This window comes from Myotis myotis, unplaced genomic scaffold, assembly GCF_014108235.1.
Source record: "Myotis myotis isolate mMyoMyo1 unplaced genomic scaffold, mMyoMyo1.p scaffold_m19_p_9, whole genome shotgun sequence".
Lineage (NCBI taxonomy): Eukaryota > Metazoa > Chordata > Mammalia > Chiroptera > Vespertilionidae > Myotis > Myotis myotis.
The window spans coordinates 40,870,433-40,894,360 of NW_023416401.1; the positions used below are offsets into that span (position 1 = coordinate 40,870,433).

Consider the following 23,928-nt stretch of genomic DNA (forward strand, 5'->3'; position numbering starts at 1 on the left):
GCAAACATGTAGAACAATGCGAAGTCTTACACATTGCTGATACCAGTATAATTTGAAATGTCACTTTGCAAACCATTTGCAGTACCTACTAAAGTGGAACACACACATACCCCCACATCCAACAATTCCACCCAGGCACAAATGCAGCAGCACAGGTGAGCCCAGGCATGGCACCACAGAAACGAAAGTCCCGATAGGCAAAACTTAAAAGCAACTGAAATAGCCATCAACAGCAGAATGGTCAAAAGGCACACTATGTAACAACAAAGCAAATGAATTACAGCTACACACAGCAAAATGGAAATCTCATAATTGTACTGGGCCCCCCCCCCAAAAAAGCACCCACCCAATCACACCCCAATACCCTTGAATTTTTTAGGCACCCCTGTCAAAAATCAATTAACCATAAATTTACAGCTTTATTTCTGGACTCTCAACTCTGAATTTATGCCAGACCCTCACTGTCTTGATTACCATAACTTTGTATAAGGTTTTGAAATGGAAAAGTGTGGTTACTCCAATTTTGTTCAATTTTTAAAAATTATACTGGCTATTCTGGGAACTTTACATTTCCATATAAATTTAAGAATCAGCTTGTCTATTTCTGCAAAGAAGTCAGCTGGAAAGTTGAAAGGGATAGCCCTGAACCTGTAGGTCAACTTAAGGAGTGTTGCCATTTTACAATATTAATACTTCTAATCCACAAACATGGGATGTCTTTCCATGTACTTAGATCTATTAATATGCTTCCACAATTTTTTATAGCTTTCAAATATGTTTTGTACTTCTTTTGTTTATTCTTGAAAAATAATTTTATTTATAAGTATTTTATTCTTTTTGATGCTACTATAAATGAAATTCTTTATGTAACTGCATTTCCAAACCATTACTTTTTATTCCCTTATCATGTTTCATTTTCTATGAGGCATTCATAAATAAACTTGATAACTCTAAATGCTTATTAGATACTTTTTATCTTTCCCACCCCTCAAGACTATGAGCACCATGACAACAGGACCTCTGCCTCCTTAACGTGATGCAGGGTGATCCGATGGACAACAGTTTCTCAGATTATCACCAGTCGGGATATCAGGACTGTTTCAGATTTTTGGCTATTATGAATAATGATAAACATTCATGCATAGGCTTTTGTGCCAACTTAAATTAACATCCATGCATAGGCTTTTGTGCCAACTTAAATTAACATTTCTCTGTGATAAAGGTTCAACAGTTCAATTGCTGGGTCACATAATATTTGCATATTTAGCTTTTTAAGAGACTAATGATTTTCCAGAATAACTATAACATCTGATATTCCCATAAGAAATATATAAGTAATCCACTTTTCACATCATTGTAGTATTTGGTGCTGGCACCATTTTTCATTGTAGCCATTCTGCTACATGTATAGTGATAGTTCATTGCTTTAATTTGCAGTCCTAGGTGATCAATGATACAGAATATTTTCTCATGTACTTATTTTCTACCTGTATATCTTCTTTGGTGAATTTCTCTTTATATTTTTGTCCTTTTTTTAATTTGATTTTTTTTTTTTTACCTGTTGGCTTTCAACAGCTTTTATATAGTCTAGGAACAAATCCATGTCAGAAGTGGTTTACAAATATTTTCTCCTAAGTTCGTAGGTTGTTTTTTCATCATATTGACATGTGTTTTTCACTAAGCACAGTTTTTAATTTTAATGAGATGCAATTTATCAATGTTTTATCTTTGCTGCATTATGCTTTTGATGTCCAGTCTAAGAGCTACTTTACTGCCCTGGATTCTGAATATCTTTCCTATGTTTTTCTAAGTTTTTACAGTTCTAGTTTACATTAAAATCCATGATCCAGTCTGATTTAACATTGGTATAAAGTGTGACATTTAGAGTAAGGTTCTTTTTTACCCACAGATGCCCAAACAGTTCTAGCCTCATTGTCCGGGAGGCTGGCTTTTCTTCACTTTCTCTGCTTTGCACTCTGTCAAACACCCTTGAGCATATCTGGGTGAGTCTATTTCTGGGTTCTAATGTTTCGTTGATCTCGGTTCTCTCCTTCTTGCACACCATGCTATTAATGTGTCTAGGTAGGATGCCTTAACCTTGGGAAGAGTGATTCTTCTCCCTTTACTCTCCTGGCCAAGACTATTTTAGCCACTTTAGGGCCTGGGCTTTGCCAAATTAGTTTCAGAATAAGCTTATTTTGTTTAAAAAACAAATAAACAAAACCTTACTAAGATTTTGATAAGAAGTGTATTAAACTTACAGATCAATTTTGGGGAAACTGGGGAATGTTCCAGTCCAACACTATAATGTACCTCTTTACTCAGACCTTTGATCACTTTCCTGAACACACGTTATCTATCTCTGGCATAGCTAAGATTGTGTTTTCACAGCAGTGACTAAGAGCACTTAACTTTTAGTTTCAGTTTCCACATGATCATTGTCAGTATATAAAAATGGCACTGGCATTGGAATGTGTATCTTATAATTTGCCACCTTGCTGAACTCTTTAGCTCTGAGAGATTTTTTATAGATCGCATGGGATTTTCTACATACACAATCATGTCATTGGTAAATAGGGGCATTTTTACTTCTTCCTTTCCAATTTGAATTCCTTCTGTTTCCTTTACTTGTCTTATTCGGTGGCTAGAAATGCGAGCTGAGTAAGTGTGGTAGAGCAAACACCTGCCCTGTGCCCAGTCTCAGAAGAAAGGCATCCAACATGCACTGAGGGTGATGCGAGCTATAGGCTTTTACAGATGATTTTTACAAGAATAAAGTGATCCCCTCCATTCCTATCATGGATGGTACTGAAAAGAGAGGATTCACAGATTCTACCCCAGTTTTCAACCCTACAACACAAGGCAGTCTTAAAATCGAAAGGAAAACTGAAGGCGATGGGACCAGGTCTCACAACCAGGAGTCCATGCAGCCAGCACCCTCAAGCCCTCTATCATCTGCTTCCTGGCAGCAGGCTATGAGCTGCCCTGTAGAGAGGCTCATCTGGCCAGAAATGGGAAAGGCCTCGAACCAAAGTCCCTGGAACTGAGGTCCTAAGTCCAACACAGCACCAAGTTCTGCCAACAGGCCCAATAGGACCTGAAGGTGACAGCCACCTGATGGATCCTTGACCACAGCCTTGAGAGAGACCGGAACCAAGAGACCTAGCTAAGCTGCACCCAGATTCCTGACCACAAAAATGTGAGGCAATGTTGATGTTTTAAAGAACTGCATCAAAATTTATATGACTACCATCTGTCTTCTAGAAATGTGTAAAGATATAATGTACAAGAATGTTCACTGTAGCACTTTACAATAGAAACCACCTGAAAATCTAAAAATGGATAAAAAATTAGTGACTTATAGTATCCATATAAATGAATACTATGTAAATGAGTTGCAAATCAGTCTGTTTAATTTCATCTAGTTTTGTCATATCAAACACACCCCAATCATTCTTGGTACAGATTAACATAGCAGTGTCTTGAGGAAGATGACTTTCTTATACTAAGTATCTTGCACAGATGGCTCGGGCTGCTATGCTCCTATGTGGCCTGCACACCAACTGGCACTAAGGGCTCACACTACTCTGTAAGAGGTTTTTTAAAAACTTATTTAATATATTTTTAAAAGTTGTTCTTGAACCTTGATAAAAAAATATTAAAAAAAGACTGTCCGTTGAGTCACTGTTCCTCAGGAAAGACTGTGCATGAGAAACAGCTACCGCCAGGCGGTCAGCTCACTCGGTTATACCCCAGGCCACCAGCAGCCCAGTGATTTCCACCTCTGACCAATGTGGGTTTTTTTTTAATGGCCTCTTCCTATACGGTCCTAAACTTTTTCTTTGTAATCCTCTTTAGCTTCCATTTACCTTCCCTTCTTTAAGTTTTATTAACCATAAAAATTCTTATTAGCCCTAAGAATTAATACCCAATAATTATGTGTAATATATCTATCTGTAATAGAAAGTTCTAGAAGCTGAAATTCGTTGGTCACATGAAATAATACTGATAATGCAGCATTAAGCAGTTAACATGTCTTATTTTAGACAAAATATGACGTCATCTATGCACACTAAAATGTACTTTAACAAAACTGACTATACAAAAAAATCTAGATGTTTCTTCACGTACAGTAAATCTTACCCAATGATGTTAAGATTGAAAATAAATGTCTCAACTTCCTTTATATTCAAAAGTTACTTGTAATCAAGCTAAATGTTAATAAGTGGCATAGACATGTCTGAAATATATTGAAAATGCATCAACCTTTTCCACTATGATGAGGTCTCCAACTTGTATGTCTGAACTCTGAACTTGCACTTTACCTTGAAAAGAAGAAGAAGTATAATCAACTCAAGGAAACAACAGCACACCAGAGTTAAACTTTCAATTAATAAATAATACTTTAGAAATAACTTTTTGGGGAAAAACTTTATATATGTATCTCTACTTATACTTTCAAAATAAATATTTCAGATAGACACAGTCACTAAAAATTAACTTCACTTAGTTAACTCCCAAATACAATTTAACCACCCCCAATAAAAACCGTGTGGGAATGTGAAAGAGGATTCCATGTGGAAGGTTCTTCCCCAATCTACCATTATTTCAGGTGTGAGTCAAGATAGGATGATCAGAAATATCACTAAATAAAATAATGTGGTGACAGAAACTGAGTCAGATGGAGATGTACAGTCCTTACACTCACCCTGGGAATGGCATTGACTAGCACATGACTAACAGAAAAGAAGGAACAGAGAAGATCAGAGAGAATATCACCCTCCACCAGAAGCTTTTACAGACACAGGTCAGGACCACAGCTTTATTATGAAAAGTGGTTCTTCTCCATGCTATACTGTGCAAATTCTTAAAATATCTACATGATAGCTAGTGTGTGCTAATCATGTGTAACAGTAAATATATAACATCTACATCATAATGTTCATATCACATAGAGTAGATAAAACATTATAGAGGCAATTTAAAATACCAAGTTCTTTCACTTCCTGTGTCTCTGGGCCCAGCCTCCATCCCTTCCTCCATCTCTGTTTCTCACTCCCCTCCCTAACTTGGCAGTCTCCTTCACCCTGTCTGTCTCCCTTTAAGGACCAGCAACAACTTTTACTGTTTTAATATGGGGAAAGGTCCTTTTCTTTTACATTGTTTATTCTGAAAGCTAATAGAACAGAGGAAAGTTCATATTGCATTATCAAAACCTAATATTACTGACCATCCCCCTGACTTTTAGACCACATCCAACTTATTATAAAACCTTATTTCCTAAATACCTCTTTAAGCAGCTGAGTTTCAATAACGCTAAACTAGTTCCTAACAATTTGTCTGGAGGACATCAATAAGCTTTGTAAATGTTGCTATGTTTTTCATGTTCTTCAATTATATAATAGACACATAAGGATGGAGCTATTTTTGGGGGGTGGAGCTTATTTGTGTTCATACCATAAAATAGCAATGTTCTTTAGAATTACATGGGCAACAAATCTTAAGATGTCTCTACAAGTGATAAGTATATGTCTACTATTAGCCAAAAAGTAGCCAGAAAAGAATGTCTATTTCAATTATTTTTCCCTTGGTCACTTCAAGCTGTATGTACTCCCACTGTTCTATTTTTATAGCTAAGCCCCAGGCAGTGAATATCCCTCATTGACTTCAGCAGAGCCCTGAACCAGGACCTATATTTCACTTTTCTCTTTACTCCTACTATGCACCTTCTTCTCCTTCCTTCTGTTTTTCACACTCTCTGTAACAGACACAAAGAGAAGAGAGATGAATAGCTGCAAGCATAATATGCAATAAATGCAGGAAATAATTTTTAAATATTTTAAAATATAGAAAACATATCCTTTTTTGACTTCTTAATCAAGATTTTACATTCCTGAGAAAGTTATTATTCCTTCACATGATAATATAAACTATTTAAAAGAGATCTATACTCTGAAAAAAACACAAAACATTGCTGAGAAATATTTAAAAGACCTAAATAAAGGGAGAAATATATCTCATTCATGGGTCAGGAGACTTAATATTATTAAGACATCAACTCTCCCCCAATTTATCTATAGATTCAATGTAATCCCAATCGAAATCCCAGCAGGCTTTTTCATGAAAATGGATTCCAAGTCACATGAAAATCCAAAGAACCTAGACTAGCCAAAACAACTGTGGAATTAGAAAACAATGTTGGAGGGCAAACAATCTCTGATTTCAAGAATTATTATAAAGTAATAATAATCAAAAGAGCATGGAATTAGCATAAAGATAGACAAATATATCAATGGAGTGAAAGGCGAAAAAAACCCACACTTGAAGGACAACTTATTTTTGACAAAAGTGCATGGCAATGTAGTGGGAAAGAATTACTACTTCCCCAAATGGTGCTAGAAACAACGGGACATCCACATGCAAGAAAAGTACTCAGATCTGTACATTGCACCAACATAAAATTTACACAACATGGAGATATATATATATATATATATAGATAGATAGATAGATAGATAGATAGTTAGATATATATATATTAATTTATTTATTTATAATGTAAAGCCTAAAACTGAAAAAGAAAAAAAAACATAAGAAGAAGCAACACAGGAGAAACATAACAGAAAATCTTTGAGTTGGGTAAACAGTTATTAGGATACCACAAGCCTTTGTTTAAAAAAAAAAGATATACTGGACTTAATCGACTAGAACTGTGGTTGGCAAACTGTAGCTCGCGAGCCACATGCAGCTCTTTGGCCCCTTGAGTGTGGCTCTTCCACAAAATACCACGTGTGGGCGCACGTACAGTACAATTGAAACTTCGTGGCCCATGCACAGAAGTCGGTTTTCGGCCTGGGCAAGTCTATTTTGAAGAAGTACTGTTGATATTTGGCTCTGTTGACTAATGAGTTTGCTGACCACTGGACTAGAACATCAAAGGGGCAAGAAAGTGCTAAGGTATAAGATCAGTGGACTGGTGTCTGAAAGAGCTGAGTCAGGTACAAAAAGAATAAGCTGTAAAGACAGGAAGGGACCCCGCCTCTAGGTCAAGTGGCCTCAAGGCTATGGAGAAGCACAGCCACTGCAGAGGAAATAAGACTCTCAGAGGTGAGCCATTCTCAGTAAGGAGTTTGGAGATGAAAGCTGTGGATGAGGAAGGAACCTGAATCCTGAGGCGCAGTGAGAAGGGCAAGGGGCAGAGCGAGGATGCTCACAGTAAATACAATGCACAAGATGAACACCTGAGGCTCCACAAATTCAGTGACGAGTACACAGACCAAGTCACATGATGCTAGTCCTGGGACACACAGGCCCAGACTGCGCTCAGGCTGAGACCCACCCTGCTGAAGCTGGGCAGCTGCACAGGCTTCTGCTTAACGTCACTCAGGGCCAGGCCCTCTTCCCCACGATGTGCTGGGGATAAAAGTGGGAATGAAATGGGCAAAGTCATATCCTCATGGAGGAGAGAAAGAGAAAGAGAGAGTGAGGGTGAGAGAGAGAGAGAGAGAGAGAGAGAGAGAGAGAGAGAGAGAGAGAGAGAGAGAGAAACGTGGATGTGAAAGACATATTGATTGTCTTTCATGCACACCCACAGGGGCCAGGGATCGAACCTGCAACCCAGGTCCATGCCCTTGACAAGGAATCAAACCTGAGACCCTTTAGTCCAAGGGTTGCGGCTCTAACCTCTGAACCACTGACAAGGACAATTAAAGAGGTTTTTAAAAACATTCTTTAGCAATAACAAAAAAATTTAAATGCTCAAATTCAACAGAACCAATTCTTTCTCCTGTTCTATTGTAAACAAAGAATTAGCTTTAGGAAGAACACTGAAATCATAATATTTTACAGTATGGTAAGAAACATTTAAAGATAAAACACTGTTATTCACTGGATCAGCTGTGCTAGCCAACCACTTCCCCTCTAGTCTCACTTGCTAAAACAGTCCACACCACCTGTGTAATGACCAGCAGAGTCCAGAAGCTACCTGCAGAGGCTGCCCACACAGACTCTTTTACCTACCAATGTGCAGAACTAAAGCGATATGCAGAACTAAACACTGAAATAAGTACCAATAGCAATCCACTGCACTCACCAGATAAATATTTGGTAGAAAAGTATACAATTTGAAAAATTTAATAAGTACCTCAACATTAACTATTTTATCAACTAACAGATACAAATGAACATTAGATGGTATTAGACGATAAAGACACCCCTCAAAGTCTTGGTCAAGCCCACCACTATCTGCCTAAGGGAAGTTTGTAATCTCTGTTTTCTGCAGCTAGACAGGCCTCTTAAATATCTACCAAAGGTCAGGACCATTAATATAAATGGCTCTAAGACTAAAATCAGAAGATATACAATGCAGCGGTCTCCCTCTCTCAGGGCCTACAAATGCACACTTCCACCAATGTTCTCCTACGTGAGTCTGTGTGGTTACGCCAGCATCAAGAGGGATACGAGCCAGCCTTAGTTTGAAATTGTCCGTAGTCCCTGTTTCCTCTATGTTCAATAATCTATACGGTGATGGCTTCCTTCTCAATTACTCCTGAGTGTGGAGATTGGTATGAGCCCTGGTGGGAGAAGAGAAAATCAATAGATGGAGACAGCAGGACTGCGTCAGGCTCCTGCTAAGGGTTCCATGTCATTGGTCCAATACAGGAGCAGGAAGAAATTGTCTCAGTAATCTTATAGTTATAGTGCCTTAGGTTTCTCAGAGAAAATAAGAAAAAAAATGAAAGAGAAAAATAACCAGTGAAGGAAGGAGGTAAGGAGGGAGGAGAGGTTTCCCAAGCTACTAAAATGTTCCATGAAGGAACATTTCTTAAAACTGGCATGGAGATCTGGATGAATCAGTAAAGCAGAACAGAAAACAGAGGAAAGGGCCCGAACAAATCTACATATTTCTCAAAGGTCTGAGAAAAGAACTTAATAACTGGTTTTAAAACAACTAACTGACCATTTGGGAAAAAGAAAAGTTAGATCCCGTCCCGATGTAATACATACTTTAAATGTAAAATTGCAACACTGTTAGAAAATAAAAATATCTACACTATATTGGGGTTAAAAGAACTACCTAAGGTTAAAGTAAAAAAACAAAACACAAAAACAATCAAAAAGGTTTGCATCCATAAAAATTATAAATTTACCTACATTTAAAAAAAGATTTTAAAATTTAGTCAAACAAGATAAATATATCTGCCATGTCATAAACTTCTCTTATAAATAAATTATAACAAGGCAAAAAAGTGGAAATAGGAAAAAAGATGAATAAACTTGTATAAAAGATTAAAAACGAACAATGAAATGCTAAAAGGTAAGTAGCAAGCAAAATGAGAACCTTTTTCACCAATCAAGCTGGTGAGTTAAAGAGCGTTCTATTTTAAGTGGGTCAGGACACCAGGTGAGGGGTGCACGGGCCGGCTGACCACACATGGGCATACCGGTGCACAGACTGTTGCAGTCTCACCGGCAGCTCTCTGACAACATCTATCAGGATGAAAACTTTTCATAACTAACCTGGAAGTTCCTTATTTACTTAATATTGCACTTACTGAGTGCCTACATGTGCCAATTACTCTGCTCAGCCTTGAGGAAACAGCAGTTGTGCACATGGAGCTGAGAGACCAGAGTATCATCAGAGCAACACCAGTCACCAAAAGGAAATACCAGATGCCACCAGGCGTACACACACACAGCCCTTACAGGTGTGAGAAGAGGCTCTGTGTTAGCCAGCAAGTGATTTTAGTCATATTTCAGGTGTTCCAGACCCTCAACCCCAGACAATGTAATAAAAACCAATGTATGAGTATCATGAAGAAATTAATTCATAGATCCTCTCAGGATGACCTGGAAAAACGTACTGGCCATGAGACAGTGGGTATATACATCTACTCCTGCATACACGTACCTAGTCCTGAGTATACATATCCGGTCCTAAACAAATGAAACAGTAAATCTTAAGTGTGTGCTTGTGCCTGACATATATAGCAGGCAATAAATATCACTGTATAGTAAAAACACAATAATGTTTGCTAAATATTCTTGAAAAATACTGGAATGGATTCTTTTCAAATGCTGCTCAGACCACAGACAAGAAAGATGACTTAAGTCTACCTCACAAAAGGGAGGATATGAGATGAATATGTGAAAAGCTGAGCATGTGCACCAAAGCACTGCTTTGACTACATAAAATAAAACATCCACAAATGACTTCCCAATATCCAGGGCTGTATTTCATCTGTGCTGTCACAAGAGTGGACGAACAAGAGACGACAGCACATCAATAACGTGCGAAGAGTCATCACTGCTTCTCTGCATACGGATCGCAGCAATCAACTCTGATTACTTCCAAGTGCATCAGCTGCTAAGCACTTTCTGATGGGGAAATTCAGCTGACACTTGAGTATACTATTAAAAAAAACTATCTTCAAATATGACTGTCACAAAAGGAAATCCTTCTTGCCAAGTAGAAAATATAGTATCTCATAAAATCAGTTACATTTATGATTTCCTCTGTGAAAGTGTGTATAATGCATAAACAATATATAAGAGGCACTAAAGAGGGATTTAAAAATCTCTTGATTTTTAAAGGGATAATTATAACTCACAAATGAAGTAAATTTTACTAAAAGATCACAAAATTTCACAGAGACATTTTATAAATGTTTTAACTATAAAAGAACAGAATAAGAGTTTTACAAGTAGCAACAACACAGTACTGATAGGGATCCAAGCCACACAACCACAGAGGAACAGAGAACAGTCCCTTTTTGTACTCCCTGTGAACAAGGCTTCTTTTGGAAGGAGACTGAAACACAAGAAACATGTAAATATGGACATGTCCTCCCACATTCTCTCTCACACACAATTTACATAAGGTTCAAAGACAGCAGACTTTCTTTTCTATTAAAAGAAAGACTTAAGATATACTGGGAAACAACCATCACAAAAAAACCATAGAACAGAGTAATTCCATTTCTAATAAATTCCATTCCTAAATATAATATTTCATGTTAGCTTTAGGTATAACACTGGAAAATATACAGGTAGTGCTTGATATGACTGAACCCTGCTGAGATTTGGTGGCTGATTAAAATAAATACAAATACACAAAGACCTCCAAGTTTGTCCTGTCTACTAAAATACTGCATGAGCTCTTTAAGAAGCACAGTTCAGGACTTATTCGTGTTTGAATCCCATGAGGTTATCACAGTGCCTAAGACATAGTGAGTACTTAGTAAACATTTGTGGAATTGAATTGTGAACTAGCCAACTGGATAATTACCAAGGCATTCAATTTATACACCTCTCCCTGTAAGTAGGAAAAAAATATTGCATTGATTCCAAGAATGTGAAAATAGAATGGCCACACAATTTATACTCCTCTTCATTAGGAACTTTGCAAAAACTGCCAACACCCAGGAGCACCTGTTTCATGCTCTCCTCCCTGCCTCTGCCTCTGACGCTATTAGGAGACAGTGAATAATAAACGCAGTCATAAACAAGGAGAAGGAAGGAAAAGAGCAGCGGCAGACATGGAAAATTCCCACACAAGAAAAGCAGCTTCTCGGGCAATAAAACAAAGGGGTAACTAAAGTATTCCAGTATTCACTGAGATCATCTATCAGTCAAAGTAGTCTCTGCTTCCAAACAAAGCACCTTTAAGACAGTAACAGACTTGAAATAGAAGTGGCTTTCCTTTAAAAAAACCAAAAGCAAACTATAGGATGTTTTCCCAGTGCAGTTCTACAAGAGTGTGTTTAAGAACTCCTAATACAAAAAGTTCAAATGTTGTAAATATGATGCAACAAACCAGTCAATCACACACTCATCAATGCCATTCAAAGAACAGATAACTGTGATATATTAGAAATTAAGAAGCAGAGCGACAAACATTCTTGACAACAAAATAAATGTTAAATTATGCCCTATAAACATAACTGTATTTTTTCACATTCTAGACTTTACTTGTCAATCACTTGCATCAAAATAACCAACCACCAAGCAATGCACTGCAGTTGAAAGAACACTAGGCTTAGAGTCAGAATGGTCCGGGATTGGAGCCCTTCAGCATGTGCCTCAGGTTTCTCATCTGTAACCTGGAGGTAATACCAACCTCCCTTGGATGGTGGTTATGTAAATGCATATTATGAATGTTATCTGACACACACAAGAAAGTAAAAAATAGCAAAAATTATCATCAACTGCATGAAAAATGTCAATTTCATGGATCACCAGTATCGATGACCAATTTTTTAAAAGATGTATTTCCTAGAGTACTTAAAATAATTCTACTAAAAAATGTTTTTAACGTATTTTTACTTCAAACATCTCAGAAGTGTGAAAGACATAATATTAGTATGTCTTCCTCAACATTATATTCTATTTTTAGGTGAAACTGATATAAAAAATCAGCCATTTTAACATGGATAGTTCAGTGGCCCTCAGTATATTCAGTATCCTACAACCAACTCCATCAGGTTCCAAACACTCATCACCACTGAAGGGACCTTCAAACCCCCTCCCCTACCTCCCAGGCATGACAAACACAATCTGCATGCTATCCCCATCACTTCACCTACTCTGTACATTTCTGTAAATGAAACCATACAGTGTGTGGCCTTTTGTGTCTAGCTTCTTTCATACAGCATGGTATTCTCAAGGTTCATCCATGTTCTATCATATCTCATTTTAATCAAATGTGCTGGTTTAATAACATTCAGGTACATGAATACAGCAAAATTTTGTTTATCCACTCATCCACTGATGGACATGTAGGTTGTTAGCACCCTTTGGCAACTGTAAATGGTGCTGCAGTGAACATGGGCATGTGTGAATTTGCTTGCATTCCTATTTCCAATTCTAAGTTTATCTGAGAATGCCTTAATTTCTCCCTCATTTTTGAATAATTTTACTGAGTACAGAATTCTCCATGGGAAGTTTTTTCATTTACTATTTTAAAAATATCACCATGTTCCTCCTGCTGATTTTTCATCTTCTTACTGAGGACCCCTCCTCTCTTATGTGACAAGTGGCTGCTCTCAGTGTCCTCTTGTTCATTGGGTTTCAACATGGTCTAACTACAACGTATCCGTGTGGCTCTCCATGCATTTGCCTTTCCAGGGTTTCATTAAACTTTCTGAATCTGTAGATTCATGTCCTTTATCAAGTTTGGGAAGTTAATGATCATTATTCCTTCAAATATTTTTCTACACTTTCTCTCTCCTCTGCTCCTAAGATCCCATTATGTGTATATTAGCACACTTGCTGCCATCCCATAAGTCTCCTAAGATTTATTTATTTTTCTAATTCTTCCTTCTGCCCCTCAGACTGGACATTCATAGGACCCAGGTTCAAGTTCATTGACAGTTTCTTCTGACTACTCTAATCTGCTACTGAAACTCACTTGTGATTTTTTTTTCTTTTAATTTATTGTACTTTTCAGCTCCAGAATTTTCCTTTCGCTTCTTTTTCAATCATTCTATACTTTGACATTCTGTAATTGTTAATACTTCATTCTCCTAATCTTTTAACAATTCATTTCCTTTAGCTCCTTGAGCATATTTAAGGCAAATGATTTAGTCCTTGTCTAGTAAATCCTTGTAAATAATTTTTCTTAATGTCTTCTGTGAACGGGCTACACTTTGTTTCTTGTCAAATGCTGTAGCTGTATGTTTAGTGACTTTGCTAAACTCATTTTTGTAAAGTGTGTATTCTCTGTCATATGTGGTTTCTAAAAGAGATTTCCTTGCATATAAGAAAAAGGAGGGAGGGAGAGGGGTACAGTGGGGGGGAAAAGAGAGAGAGAAAGAGATAAGAAGAGGGGGAAGGGGAAGAAGGAGGAAAGGAAGAGACAGAGTGAAGCAGCGAGGGTGGGAGAGAGGGACAGAGTATCTGTGCAGATAGGCTCTGTGCTGAGGACTCCAGCACTTAGCCAGGCTGTTTATAACTCGGCCGTAGGCTGCACCTCTGCTAGCACTGAGCCTAGACATTGGCCAGAGGCAAAAGACCTTCTCAGGTCTTTTCTGAGCACGTGTCCAGTTCCAGCTTTGAAAGTGACTTTCAAATTTCCCCAGTAAACAAGGCACTTGTGAATGCCCTAATTATTCAAAGAAATTAGATATCATATGCAATCACATAATACTATTTTCAATAATAGAATTAAGACGTGTTTTCCTTCATTTATGTTCACTCTAAAATGATAATTACATTGGACAAATGATGACCTGGATTAAAGGTGTCTTGCTAACCTCTTACTGTGAGCTTGCTGTAAAGTTGTGAATTTACTTCCTTGTCTCGCTGAAAACGCCGAAATTCATCCATTGCTTCCCTCATAATAGTAACAGCTAAGACAAATCCCTACAAAACAAAAAAGGAAAATTATTTTTTACTATTTGGTTTTTCTTTCCCCTCAATTTATAGTTGACCCTTGAACAACACGAGTGTGACCTATGGGGTCCACTTATGCACAGATTTTTCTCAGTAAACACTTGCACTGTTTCTGATCTGTTGTCGGGATTGTAGATGTGGGTGGGGGAGGTAGAGGGGAAGGGCCTGAGGACCGCATGCATTGTTCTACGCCATTCTACAGAGGGGACTTGAGCAGTCATGCATTTTAGTATCTATTGAGGGTTCTGGAACAGATCCCTGGTGGATGCCAAGGGACAACTAAGCTTTGGGGGAGTCAAAAGTTATGGATTTTCGACTATGTGGAGACCTAACCTCTGTGTTGTTCAGTGGTTAACTGTATATTACTTCTAAAATATAAAATAAGTGAAAACAGAAAAAACTAACAATAAAATACTATAAAAGGAATATAATACATAGTAATAGATTTACAATTCATACTATCTCTAAGACAATTTTTAAAATTCACATCATAATATGTAGTAACCCAAAGAAAAAACCAATCTTCAATAAATCTATGAAATTAGACTTGGAACATTCAAGCATTCAAATAGCAAATTAACAAAGACTGACAGAAAACTCTTATAATTTCTGCATTTAAATATTTCTGATAGAATAAGAGCATTTCAGAAAACAAAACAATTCCCAGGTATGGCACGTATCATGATCAATTTCCTCACCTAGAGCAACATCGTGCAATGGCATTGGAGAGCATAGGTACGGTAGGTGCTTTCTCTCATTTTTTAGGTTAAAACCTGAATAGATTAATTTGATGCTAAGTAAAACTTTTATTTACTTATAACCTACTATGGAGGCAAGAACATACAATGGAGCCAAGATAGTCTCTTCAATAAATGGTGCTGGGAAAATTGGACAGATATATGCAAGAAAATGAAACTAGACCACCAACTTACACCATACACAAAAATAAACTCAAAATGGATAAAGGACTTAAATGTACGACAGGAAACCATAAAAATTCTAGAAGAATCCAAAGGCAACAAAATCTCAGACATATGCCGAAGCAATTTCTTCACTGATACAGCTCCTAGGGCACTTGAAACGAAAGAGAAAATGAACAAATGGGACTACATCAAAATAAAAAGCTTCTGCACAGCAAAAGAAACCATCAACAAAACAACGAGAAAACCCACTGTGTGGGAAAACATATTTGCCAATGTCATATCCGATAAGGGCCTAATCTCCAAAATTTATAGGGAACTCATACAACTTAACAAAAGGAAGATAAACAATCCAATCAAAAAATGGGCAAAGGACCTAAATAGACACCTTTCAAAAGAGGACATTCAGAAAGCCAAGAGACATATGAAAACATGCTCAAAGTCACTAATCATCCGAGAGATGCAAATCAAAACAACAATGAGGTACCATCTCACACCTGTCAGACTGGCTATCATCAACAAATCAACAAACGACAAGTGCTGGAGAGGATGTGGAGAAAAAGGAACACTTGTGCACTGCTGGTGGGAATGCAGACTGGTGCAGCCACTATGGAAGACAGTATGGAGTTTCCTTAAAAAACTGAAAATGGAACTCCCATTTGACCCTGTGATCCCACTTCTAGGAATATATCCCAAGAAACCAGAAACACCAATCAGAAAGGATATATGCACCCCTATGTTCATAGCAGCACAATTCACCATAGCTAAGATCTGGAAACAGCCTAAGTGCCCATCAGTAGATGAATGGATCAGAAAACTGTGGTACATCTACACGATGGAATACTATGCTGCTCTAAAAAGGAAGGAACTCTTACCATTTGCAACGTCATGGATGGAACTGGAGAGCATTATGCTAAGTGAAATAAGCCAGTCAATGAAGGAAAAATACCACATGATCTCACTCATTCATGGATAATAGAGACCATTATAAACTTTTGAACAATAATAGATACAGAGGCAGAGCTGCCTCAAACAGATTGTCAAACTGCAGCAGGAAGGCCGGGGAGGGTTGCGGGGCAGGAGGTAGGGGGGTAAGAGATCAACTAAAGGACTTGTATGCATGCATATAAGCATAACCAGTGGACATAAGACATTGGGGGATAGGGGAGGCTAGGGGACTGTCTAGGGCGGGGGGATAAAATGGACACATATGTAATACCCTTTGTAATACTTTAAGCAATAAAAAAAAAAATAATAACCTACTATGAACTGTTACACTACTAACATGTGGCTAATGCCAATCTTTTTTAAAGGCTACTTTCGTATTTTCTGACACACATTCCATGGATATTTAAGCCAATCTCCCATGATTAACTGGAGACCTCTTTCGTAGGCTTCATGGTACTGACAAATGTGCTCTAGTCTATTCTATAAACAACACACCAATGGATGAATTTCCACTGAAGGAACAATCATCTTTTATTCTAGTTTTTTTCTGTACAATCAACAAGCTAAATTAAGTGGGCCACTGGAACATGTTTCTGGTATTTCCTGAACTGCACCCCTCTTTATGCAGTCGCCCTGAATGCTGGTGTGGGGCTCCAACCTCAGTCCTCGTGGCCCAATGCACCACTCACCCATGATCCATCACCGTCTGAATCTTCGAGGTATAGCCATCACCTATAAATAATGCCATTGACTCCTCTCCTGCACTCATCCATCACTGATCACCAAGCGCAGGTCATACCTCCGAGACACATGGGCCTGGCTCCAACCCTCCTCTGGTCTCACCCATAGCATCAGTCTCCTGCCTCCAGCCTCATTTCTCTCCAAATCATCCTTCCCCACGTTCCCAAAATGTCTTCCACAATATGAATTTGGGAAATGTGTGGCCAAATCCTCCTCTTGGATGGGTCCCAGCAATTCACTACCCCAAACCTTTGACAGTTCCCATTGTTCATGCTCCATTTACTAAAGTACAACCTTAAGAATGGATAGCTCCAGGGAAGATGGCAGCATAGGTACACACGTGAACTTGCTGCCTCGCACAACCACATTAAAACTACAACTAAAAGACAAAATGAATATCATCCAGAACCACGGGAAGGCTGGCTGAGTGGAAATTCTACAACTAGAAGGAAAGAGAAAAGCGCATTGAGCCCGGTAGGAGGTGCAGAGTTGTGGAAGTGTGGAGGTACAAAGGCACGTGTGCGAAAGGGGCTGGCAGCTGGGTATGCAGTTGTCTTTTTCAATCGGGTGGGAGAAACAAGCTCAAACTGCTCTGAACTCCAGTTCCGGGTGAGAATTTGGGGACCCAGACTCATACGGAGAGAAACTGGACTGTCTGGCATCGGGCCGGAACGTGAAGGCGGCTTTCTCGAAGAGGTGCTTGCAGTGTTCATTGTTCCTGCATGGGGCCGTGGGACACAGACCCCGGGACCACTCTGAGGCAGAGCAGACTGGCAGCCACTGTGATTTTCTCTGCTCTGGTGATTCCCTGAGACCACACCCCACCCAATTTAAACCCCACTCAAGGTGTGCGCAGAGGCTTTTGCATACGAATGGCCTGCCCTTTTTCCACCTAAAAACCTGTCAAACTATAGGCGGGTCAGAGAACCTCAGAGCTTCCAAAAGAAGGCCTAAGGCTCATCAGCAGCCTGCATTACTTCACAGCTGCGCCTCATCTGGGCACCTCCAAACCCCAAACAAAGAGGAGGAATCTGCAGATCTCTCTGTAGCTCCTGCTGGGTGGCCTCAGGCAGTGGCTGACTTTGCACCTCCTTGGAGATCCAAGAGCCAGTCTACCCAGTGGTCAGAGTGAGACCATCCTGATTACAACTCTTCATATCCATTAAGAGACACACTCAGGGGGCAGACTCAGTGAGCGCCAAAGCCCCACTGAAGCAAGTCCTGCCCCATAAGGGTGTCTCCTGCACAGCAGCTCTTCCATTGTAGACACAGCTGGTCCTCACAGCCAATTGGCCTGGAGGTCAATTCCTCCCAGTGATACCAACAGCAATCAAGGCTTAACTACAACAAGACTGTGTACACAGCCCACAAAGGGGTGCACCAAGAGTATCCACCTCAGGTGATTGGGGAGACTGAGCCACTGGGCCCTATAGGACACCTACCACACAAGGCCACTCTATCAACACAGGGAAACAGTCAAAATGTGGAGACAAAGAAACAGATGACAAATGAAAGAAATGGAGGAAAGCAAACTACTGGATATAGAGTTCAAAACCACGGTTATAAGATTATTCAAGAATCTTCTAGAAACCTCCAAAAAATATAGTGAGACCATCAAGGATATGAAAAAGGACCAAATAGAAATTAAGCATACACTGACTGAAATAAAGAATAATATACAGAGATCCAACAGCAGACTAGAGGATCCCAAGAATCAAGTCAAAGATTTGAAATACAAAGAAGCAAAAAACACCCAACTGGAAAAGCAAAAGGACAACTTCAAGCGTACCAACATCCAAATTATAGGGGTGAAAAGAGAGAGCAAGATATTGAAAACCTATTTGAAGAAATAATGACAGAAAACTTCCCCTACCTGGTGAAAGAAATAGACTTACAAGTCCAGGAAGCACAGAGAACCCCAAACAAAAGGAATCCGAAGAGGACCACACCAAGACACATCATAATTAAAATGCCAAGAGCAAAACATAAAGAGAGAATCCTAAAAGCAGCAAGAGAAAAACAGTTAGTTACCTACAAGGGAGTACCCATACGATTGTCAGCTGATTTCTCAACAGAAACTTTGCAGGCCAGAAGGGAGTGGCAAGAAATATTCAAAGTGATGAACAGCAAGAACCTACAACCAAGATTACTCTACCCAGCAAAGCTATCATTCAGAATTGAAGGTCAGATAAAGAGCTTCACAGATAAGAAAAAACTAAAGGAGTTCATCATCGCCAAACCAGTATTATATGAAATGCTGAAGGGTATTCTTTAAGCAGAGGAAGAAGAAGAAAAAGGTAAAGATACAAATTATGAACAACAAAGTGACAACAAATACATATCTATCAACAAGTGAATCTAAAAATCAAGTGAATAAAAATCTGATAAACAGAATAAACTGGTGAATAGAATAGAATCAGGGGCATAGAAAGGGAGTGGACTAACAATTCTCGGGGAGAAGAGGGTGTGGGAAGAGACTGGACAAAAATCGTAAACCTATGGACGAGGATATTGGGGGGGGGGGTAAGTGCGGGGGGTGGGGTGGGAACCGGGTGGAGGGGAGCTATGGGGGGAAAAAGAGGAACAACTGTAATAATCTCAACAATAAAGATTTATTTTAAAAAAATGGATAGCTCTCTAGCCTCATCACCTCATCCATGCTGCCTTCTCCTCCAACACCAGAGAACTGTCAGTAGTCTCCTGAAACACCTTCATGTATCCCAGCTGGTCTTTGCCAGGATATTTCCAGTGGTTGCAAAAAGCACTGTTTTGAGAAGTATTCTAATGGCGCTTTTGGAATCACTGAGGAGAGAGCCAAACAGTGGGGACATGCCCCATCTGCACAGAGGGAGTTGGGCACAGTGTGCAGCATGAATTTGAATAGCCCCCACTGAAGGTAATGGCTGATGAGCAGGGTTTGACCTTCACCTAACAGTTTTGTTAAGATATAATTCACATGCCATAAAATTAACTTCTTTAAAGTATACAATTCACATTTTTAGTAATTCAGAGTTATGCCAACATCTAATTTTAGAATATTTTCATCACCCCCAAAAAAACCCAATAGCAATCACCACCATTCTCCCCTGCTCCCAGCCTGGCAACCACTAATCTACTTCCCATCTCTATGGATATATCTCTTCTGGGTGATATGGTAACTGTATGTTTAGCATTTTCTATGAAATGCCAAACTGGTTTCAAAAGTTGCACTACTTTTCATGCACTTATTGGCCACTTGCACATCTTCTTTAGAGAAACGTTTATTCAGATCCTACATCCACTTTTTAACTAGTCATCTGTTTTTTCATTGTTAAGGTTTAAGAGTGTTTATATTATTCTGAATACAAAGACCTTGTCAGTCATGTAATTTACAAACACGATGTTACAAATATTTTCTCCCATTAACTGTACTTTCTTGATGGTGTTCTTTGATGCATACAAGTTTTAATTCTGATATAGTCCAACTTACTTTTTTCATTTGGCACCTGGGCTTTAGTGCCCAAGAACACAAAGATTTAGCTCTATGTTTTCTTCTAGGAGTCTTATAGTTTTAGTTCTTTCATATAGATCTAGGATCCATTTCGAATTACTTTTTGTGTATGATATGAAGTAGGGGTCCAACTTTATACTTTTGCATGTAGCTGTCTAGCTATCTCAGCACCATTTGTTGCCAAGTGTCTGGACGGTGGGACTGCGAGGGGTTGATTCTGTTTCCTTTACATGCTCCGCCCATTCCTCCAATGCACAGACTTATGAGAAAGGGTGGACAAGGAAGACCTTCAAGTCAGACTGGAAATCAGAGTCCTCACGCAGGGCTATCACCTACACAGCCTGACTGACTGCCATTAGGTACTAATGAAGTACCAGGAGTATACTATACTGTATATGGAGGATGCAGTTAAAAATCCATACTTTCTTCACCTAAAAATCTTTTCATGGGCAACTCTAGCCCACCTTATTAATTTTAATAGAAGCATTACAATATGCTTTGTTACTCTGATTACACTAGCTATGTCTAGAAGAATTGTTCTGAAAGATGAACAATATGAAAGGTAATCTTCATTCTGACTCAATAGTATCATGAAGTCACTTTATTTTCAGTTAACTTTTCTATTGTATGGGAAAATACAATAGAAAGAGTTCAGAGGAGAAACTAGTAAATAACACTGCCAGCAGTAATTGGAAAAGAAAGATTATTAATTAAATTACCAGTGTTTCAGAAACATCCCAATGTCAGAGAGCAGAGGGAATGTCTGAAGTAACCGGTTCCCTGTAAAATTAGTGGACGTCAGACATAAGATTTCATAACCTCCAGCTATAAGGTGCTTTATGCTTCTCTGGTGGGTTCTTGCCTAGGAGAAATATGAAAATGCTCACTGATTCCTTTTATGTAAGCATACAGAAGCTTGGAGCAAGAAGAGAAAAGATGTACAACCTTTTGTACACATATAAGACCACATGCCACCCCGGGCCCCAGACACCAATTAAAATACACAGGTAAAGAAAGAGCAAGAACTCAGGAGCTTAGCAAGAAATCCCCGTGAAGATACATCATTTGTACAAAAAAGTAAACAGTACTTTTTCAATGAGACTGAAATGTGCATCAGGAATAATGTACAAGTGGAATGATCACTACAGAAGTCTGTAACTGTGGAAAATTAGAAACAACTAAAAGCCTCCTTTCCCAGGAGGATGGACAAACACTTGTGATAGGCTTATATGTTGGCATACTTTTTGCAGTGGTTCTCAACCTTCTGGCCCTTTAAATACAGTTCCTCATGTTGTGACCCAACCATAAAATTATTTTCGTTGCTACTTCATAACTAATGTTGCTACTGTTATGAATCATAATGTAAATATCTGATATGCAGGATGGTCTTAGGCGACCCCTGTGAAAGGGTCGTTCGACTGCCAAAGGGGTCGCGACCCACAGGTTGAGAATCGCTGCTTTAGAGGAAGAAAAATGAATGAGCTAGATCTGTGTTGGTGTGGATCAATTTTCTAAACCAATGTTAAGCTAAAAAAGCATGTTACAAAAAGATACATAAAATAAGATAAACTATATATAAACTTATTAGAGCATGCTAAACAATATTGCATAATGTTTAATGATACAAATGTAAGTGCTAAAAGTAAAGAGATACATAGCAAGTATAATCTCAAGTTCAGAATAGAGGTTAATTTCAGTGGGAAGAAAGGTAGAGAAGAGGAGGAATAAAAACTTCCTCCTAATGGCTACTTGGCTTCAACATCAGCTTTTAAAACTGTGGTGTAAGTCTAAGTGTTCTTCTTCCTGGGCACATGCAGTGTATACATACACTAACAGCTCCCTGCTCACTCAGGATAAAATCTGAGCACCTGGAGGAGCTGACCTTACCGGGGGGCCTCCTCCCCCTAGCCTGCCCCCATCTCCTTTCCAACCACAGTCCCAGGTCCAGACCCTCTAATAGTCCACAACCTCCCTCCCACAGGGACAAGCATCCTGTAGCCCCAAGACCTTTCACAACTGCTGTTTCCTCTGCCTGCATTCTCTTTTCCCTGTTCTGTGCATGGCCCACCTGCTCTTTCCTATCACCCCCTCAGAGGGGCATGCCTTGACCATCCTATTAAAATAATCTCATCATTCTCAGTCCCCTTATATTTTCTTCTTCATAGCTGTATGGCTACTACCTGGCATTATGTATTGATTTAAATTGTCGTTCTCCCCAGATCTAAGCTCTGTCAGGAAGCAGATAAGCAAGGTCTACAGTGCTGAGAGTAGTGCTGGACATAAACAAATTCACTATTGGCTGATCAAGGAATTGTGTATTTATACTATCCATGTTTTAACCCACTGTTTCCCATTTATTCTAAAATTAGAGGCCTGGTGCATGAATTCATGCACTGGTGGGGTTTGGCCGGCCTGCCCCGATGGGGGCCCATCAGGCTGGGATGGCCGGGGGGGGGGGGGGGGGTGGAGAGTCCGCAGGAGGTTAGCCGGCTGGCTCTGCCCAGATCGGGATGTTGGGTGCTGATCAGGGCTCAGATCAGGCTGGTTGACTGCCACCGTGCGCGTCATAGCCACCGGTCGTTCCAGTCATTCTGATCATTCCTCTGTTTGGTCACTGGGCTTTTATATATATAGATATGAATCTTTAATGTTAGCTATACCGTAACACAGTATTCCAACATACTCATGGCACACAGCAGAGGTGAAGAATCCATTGTTAGAATATGACTTTTTCAATATTTTTTTTCATCAAAAATAATCACAGACATTCTTTAGACTTTGTGACTGATCATTATTTCTTTGGGATAAATCCCTCAAATAAAAACGCTGCATTCATCTTTAAGGCCTCTGGTGTTATTACCAAATTATACAGATCAATGTCTTCACTGTCAGCACTGACATTGCCTTCAATCTCACCAATTTAGTCAGTGGAAAAGATCTATCCTGTAATTTTGCATTTATGTTACCTATACAGTGACTTTCATTGCTCCCATCCACCTAGTCCCTGTGACCAGGAACAGCGGCAGGGTGGGGTTTGGCTCAGTCTGTCCCATAAACCAGAATCCACCCATCTTCCAGATTTTCTCTGTGAGGCGTGGGCTCCGCAGACCGGAGCAGATAACCACAAGCACTCTGCTCAGATTCCAGTTCTGAGGGCAGCAATGCTGTGGTGGGAAACCTGAGCCTGGTTGGCTCTTTCCCTGAAGGAATACTCCCCCCACAATGCTCCCTTGCCAGTATGACACTGGGCGTTGGCCCCAAAGAGAGCAAACAAAAGCAGCGCATTTTACTGGGTGAAAGGAAGAAAGAAGTGATACATGTGCCTATATAAGTTGAAAAACGACCAGCAAATAGCATAAAATTATCAAAACAGTATATGTTTGAAATGAGAATATCCGTTACGTATTATATGCCTTTCAAACATTTTTATGCACTGAG

At 39.2% G+C, this 23,928-nt stretch overlaps 1 protein-coding gene across 3 annotated transcripts in view; it reads right to left on the reverse strand.

Annotated features, from left to right (window-relative positions):
* ATP9B (ATPase phospholipid transporting 9B (putative)) overlaps positions 1–23,928 on the reverse strand; it is a 146,461-nt gene that overhangs the window by 102,632 nt on the left and 19,901 nt on the right. For all 3 annotated transcript variants that reach the window (XM_036321297.1, XM_036321298.1, XM_036321299.1), the window contains exons 5-6: positions 14,253–14,361; positions 4,267–4,325 (exon numbers count right to left, since the gene is read on the reverse strand). In XM_036321297.1, the coding sequence (XP_036177190.1) occupies positions 4,267–4,325; positions 14,253–14,361 (168 nt within the window). The remainder of the gene's footprint in view (positions 1–4,266; positions 4,326–14,252; positions 14,362–23,928) is intronic.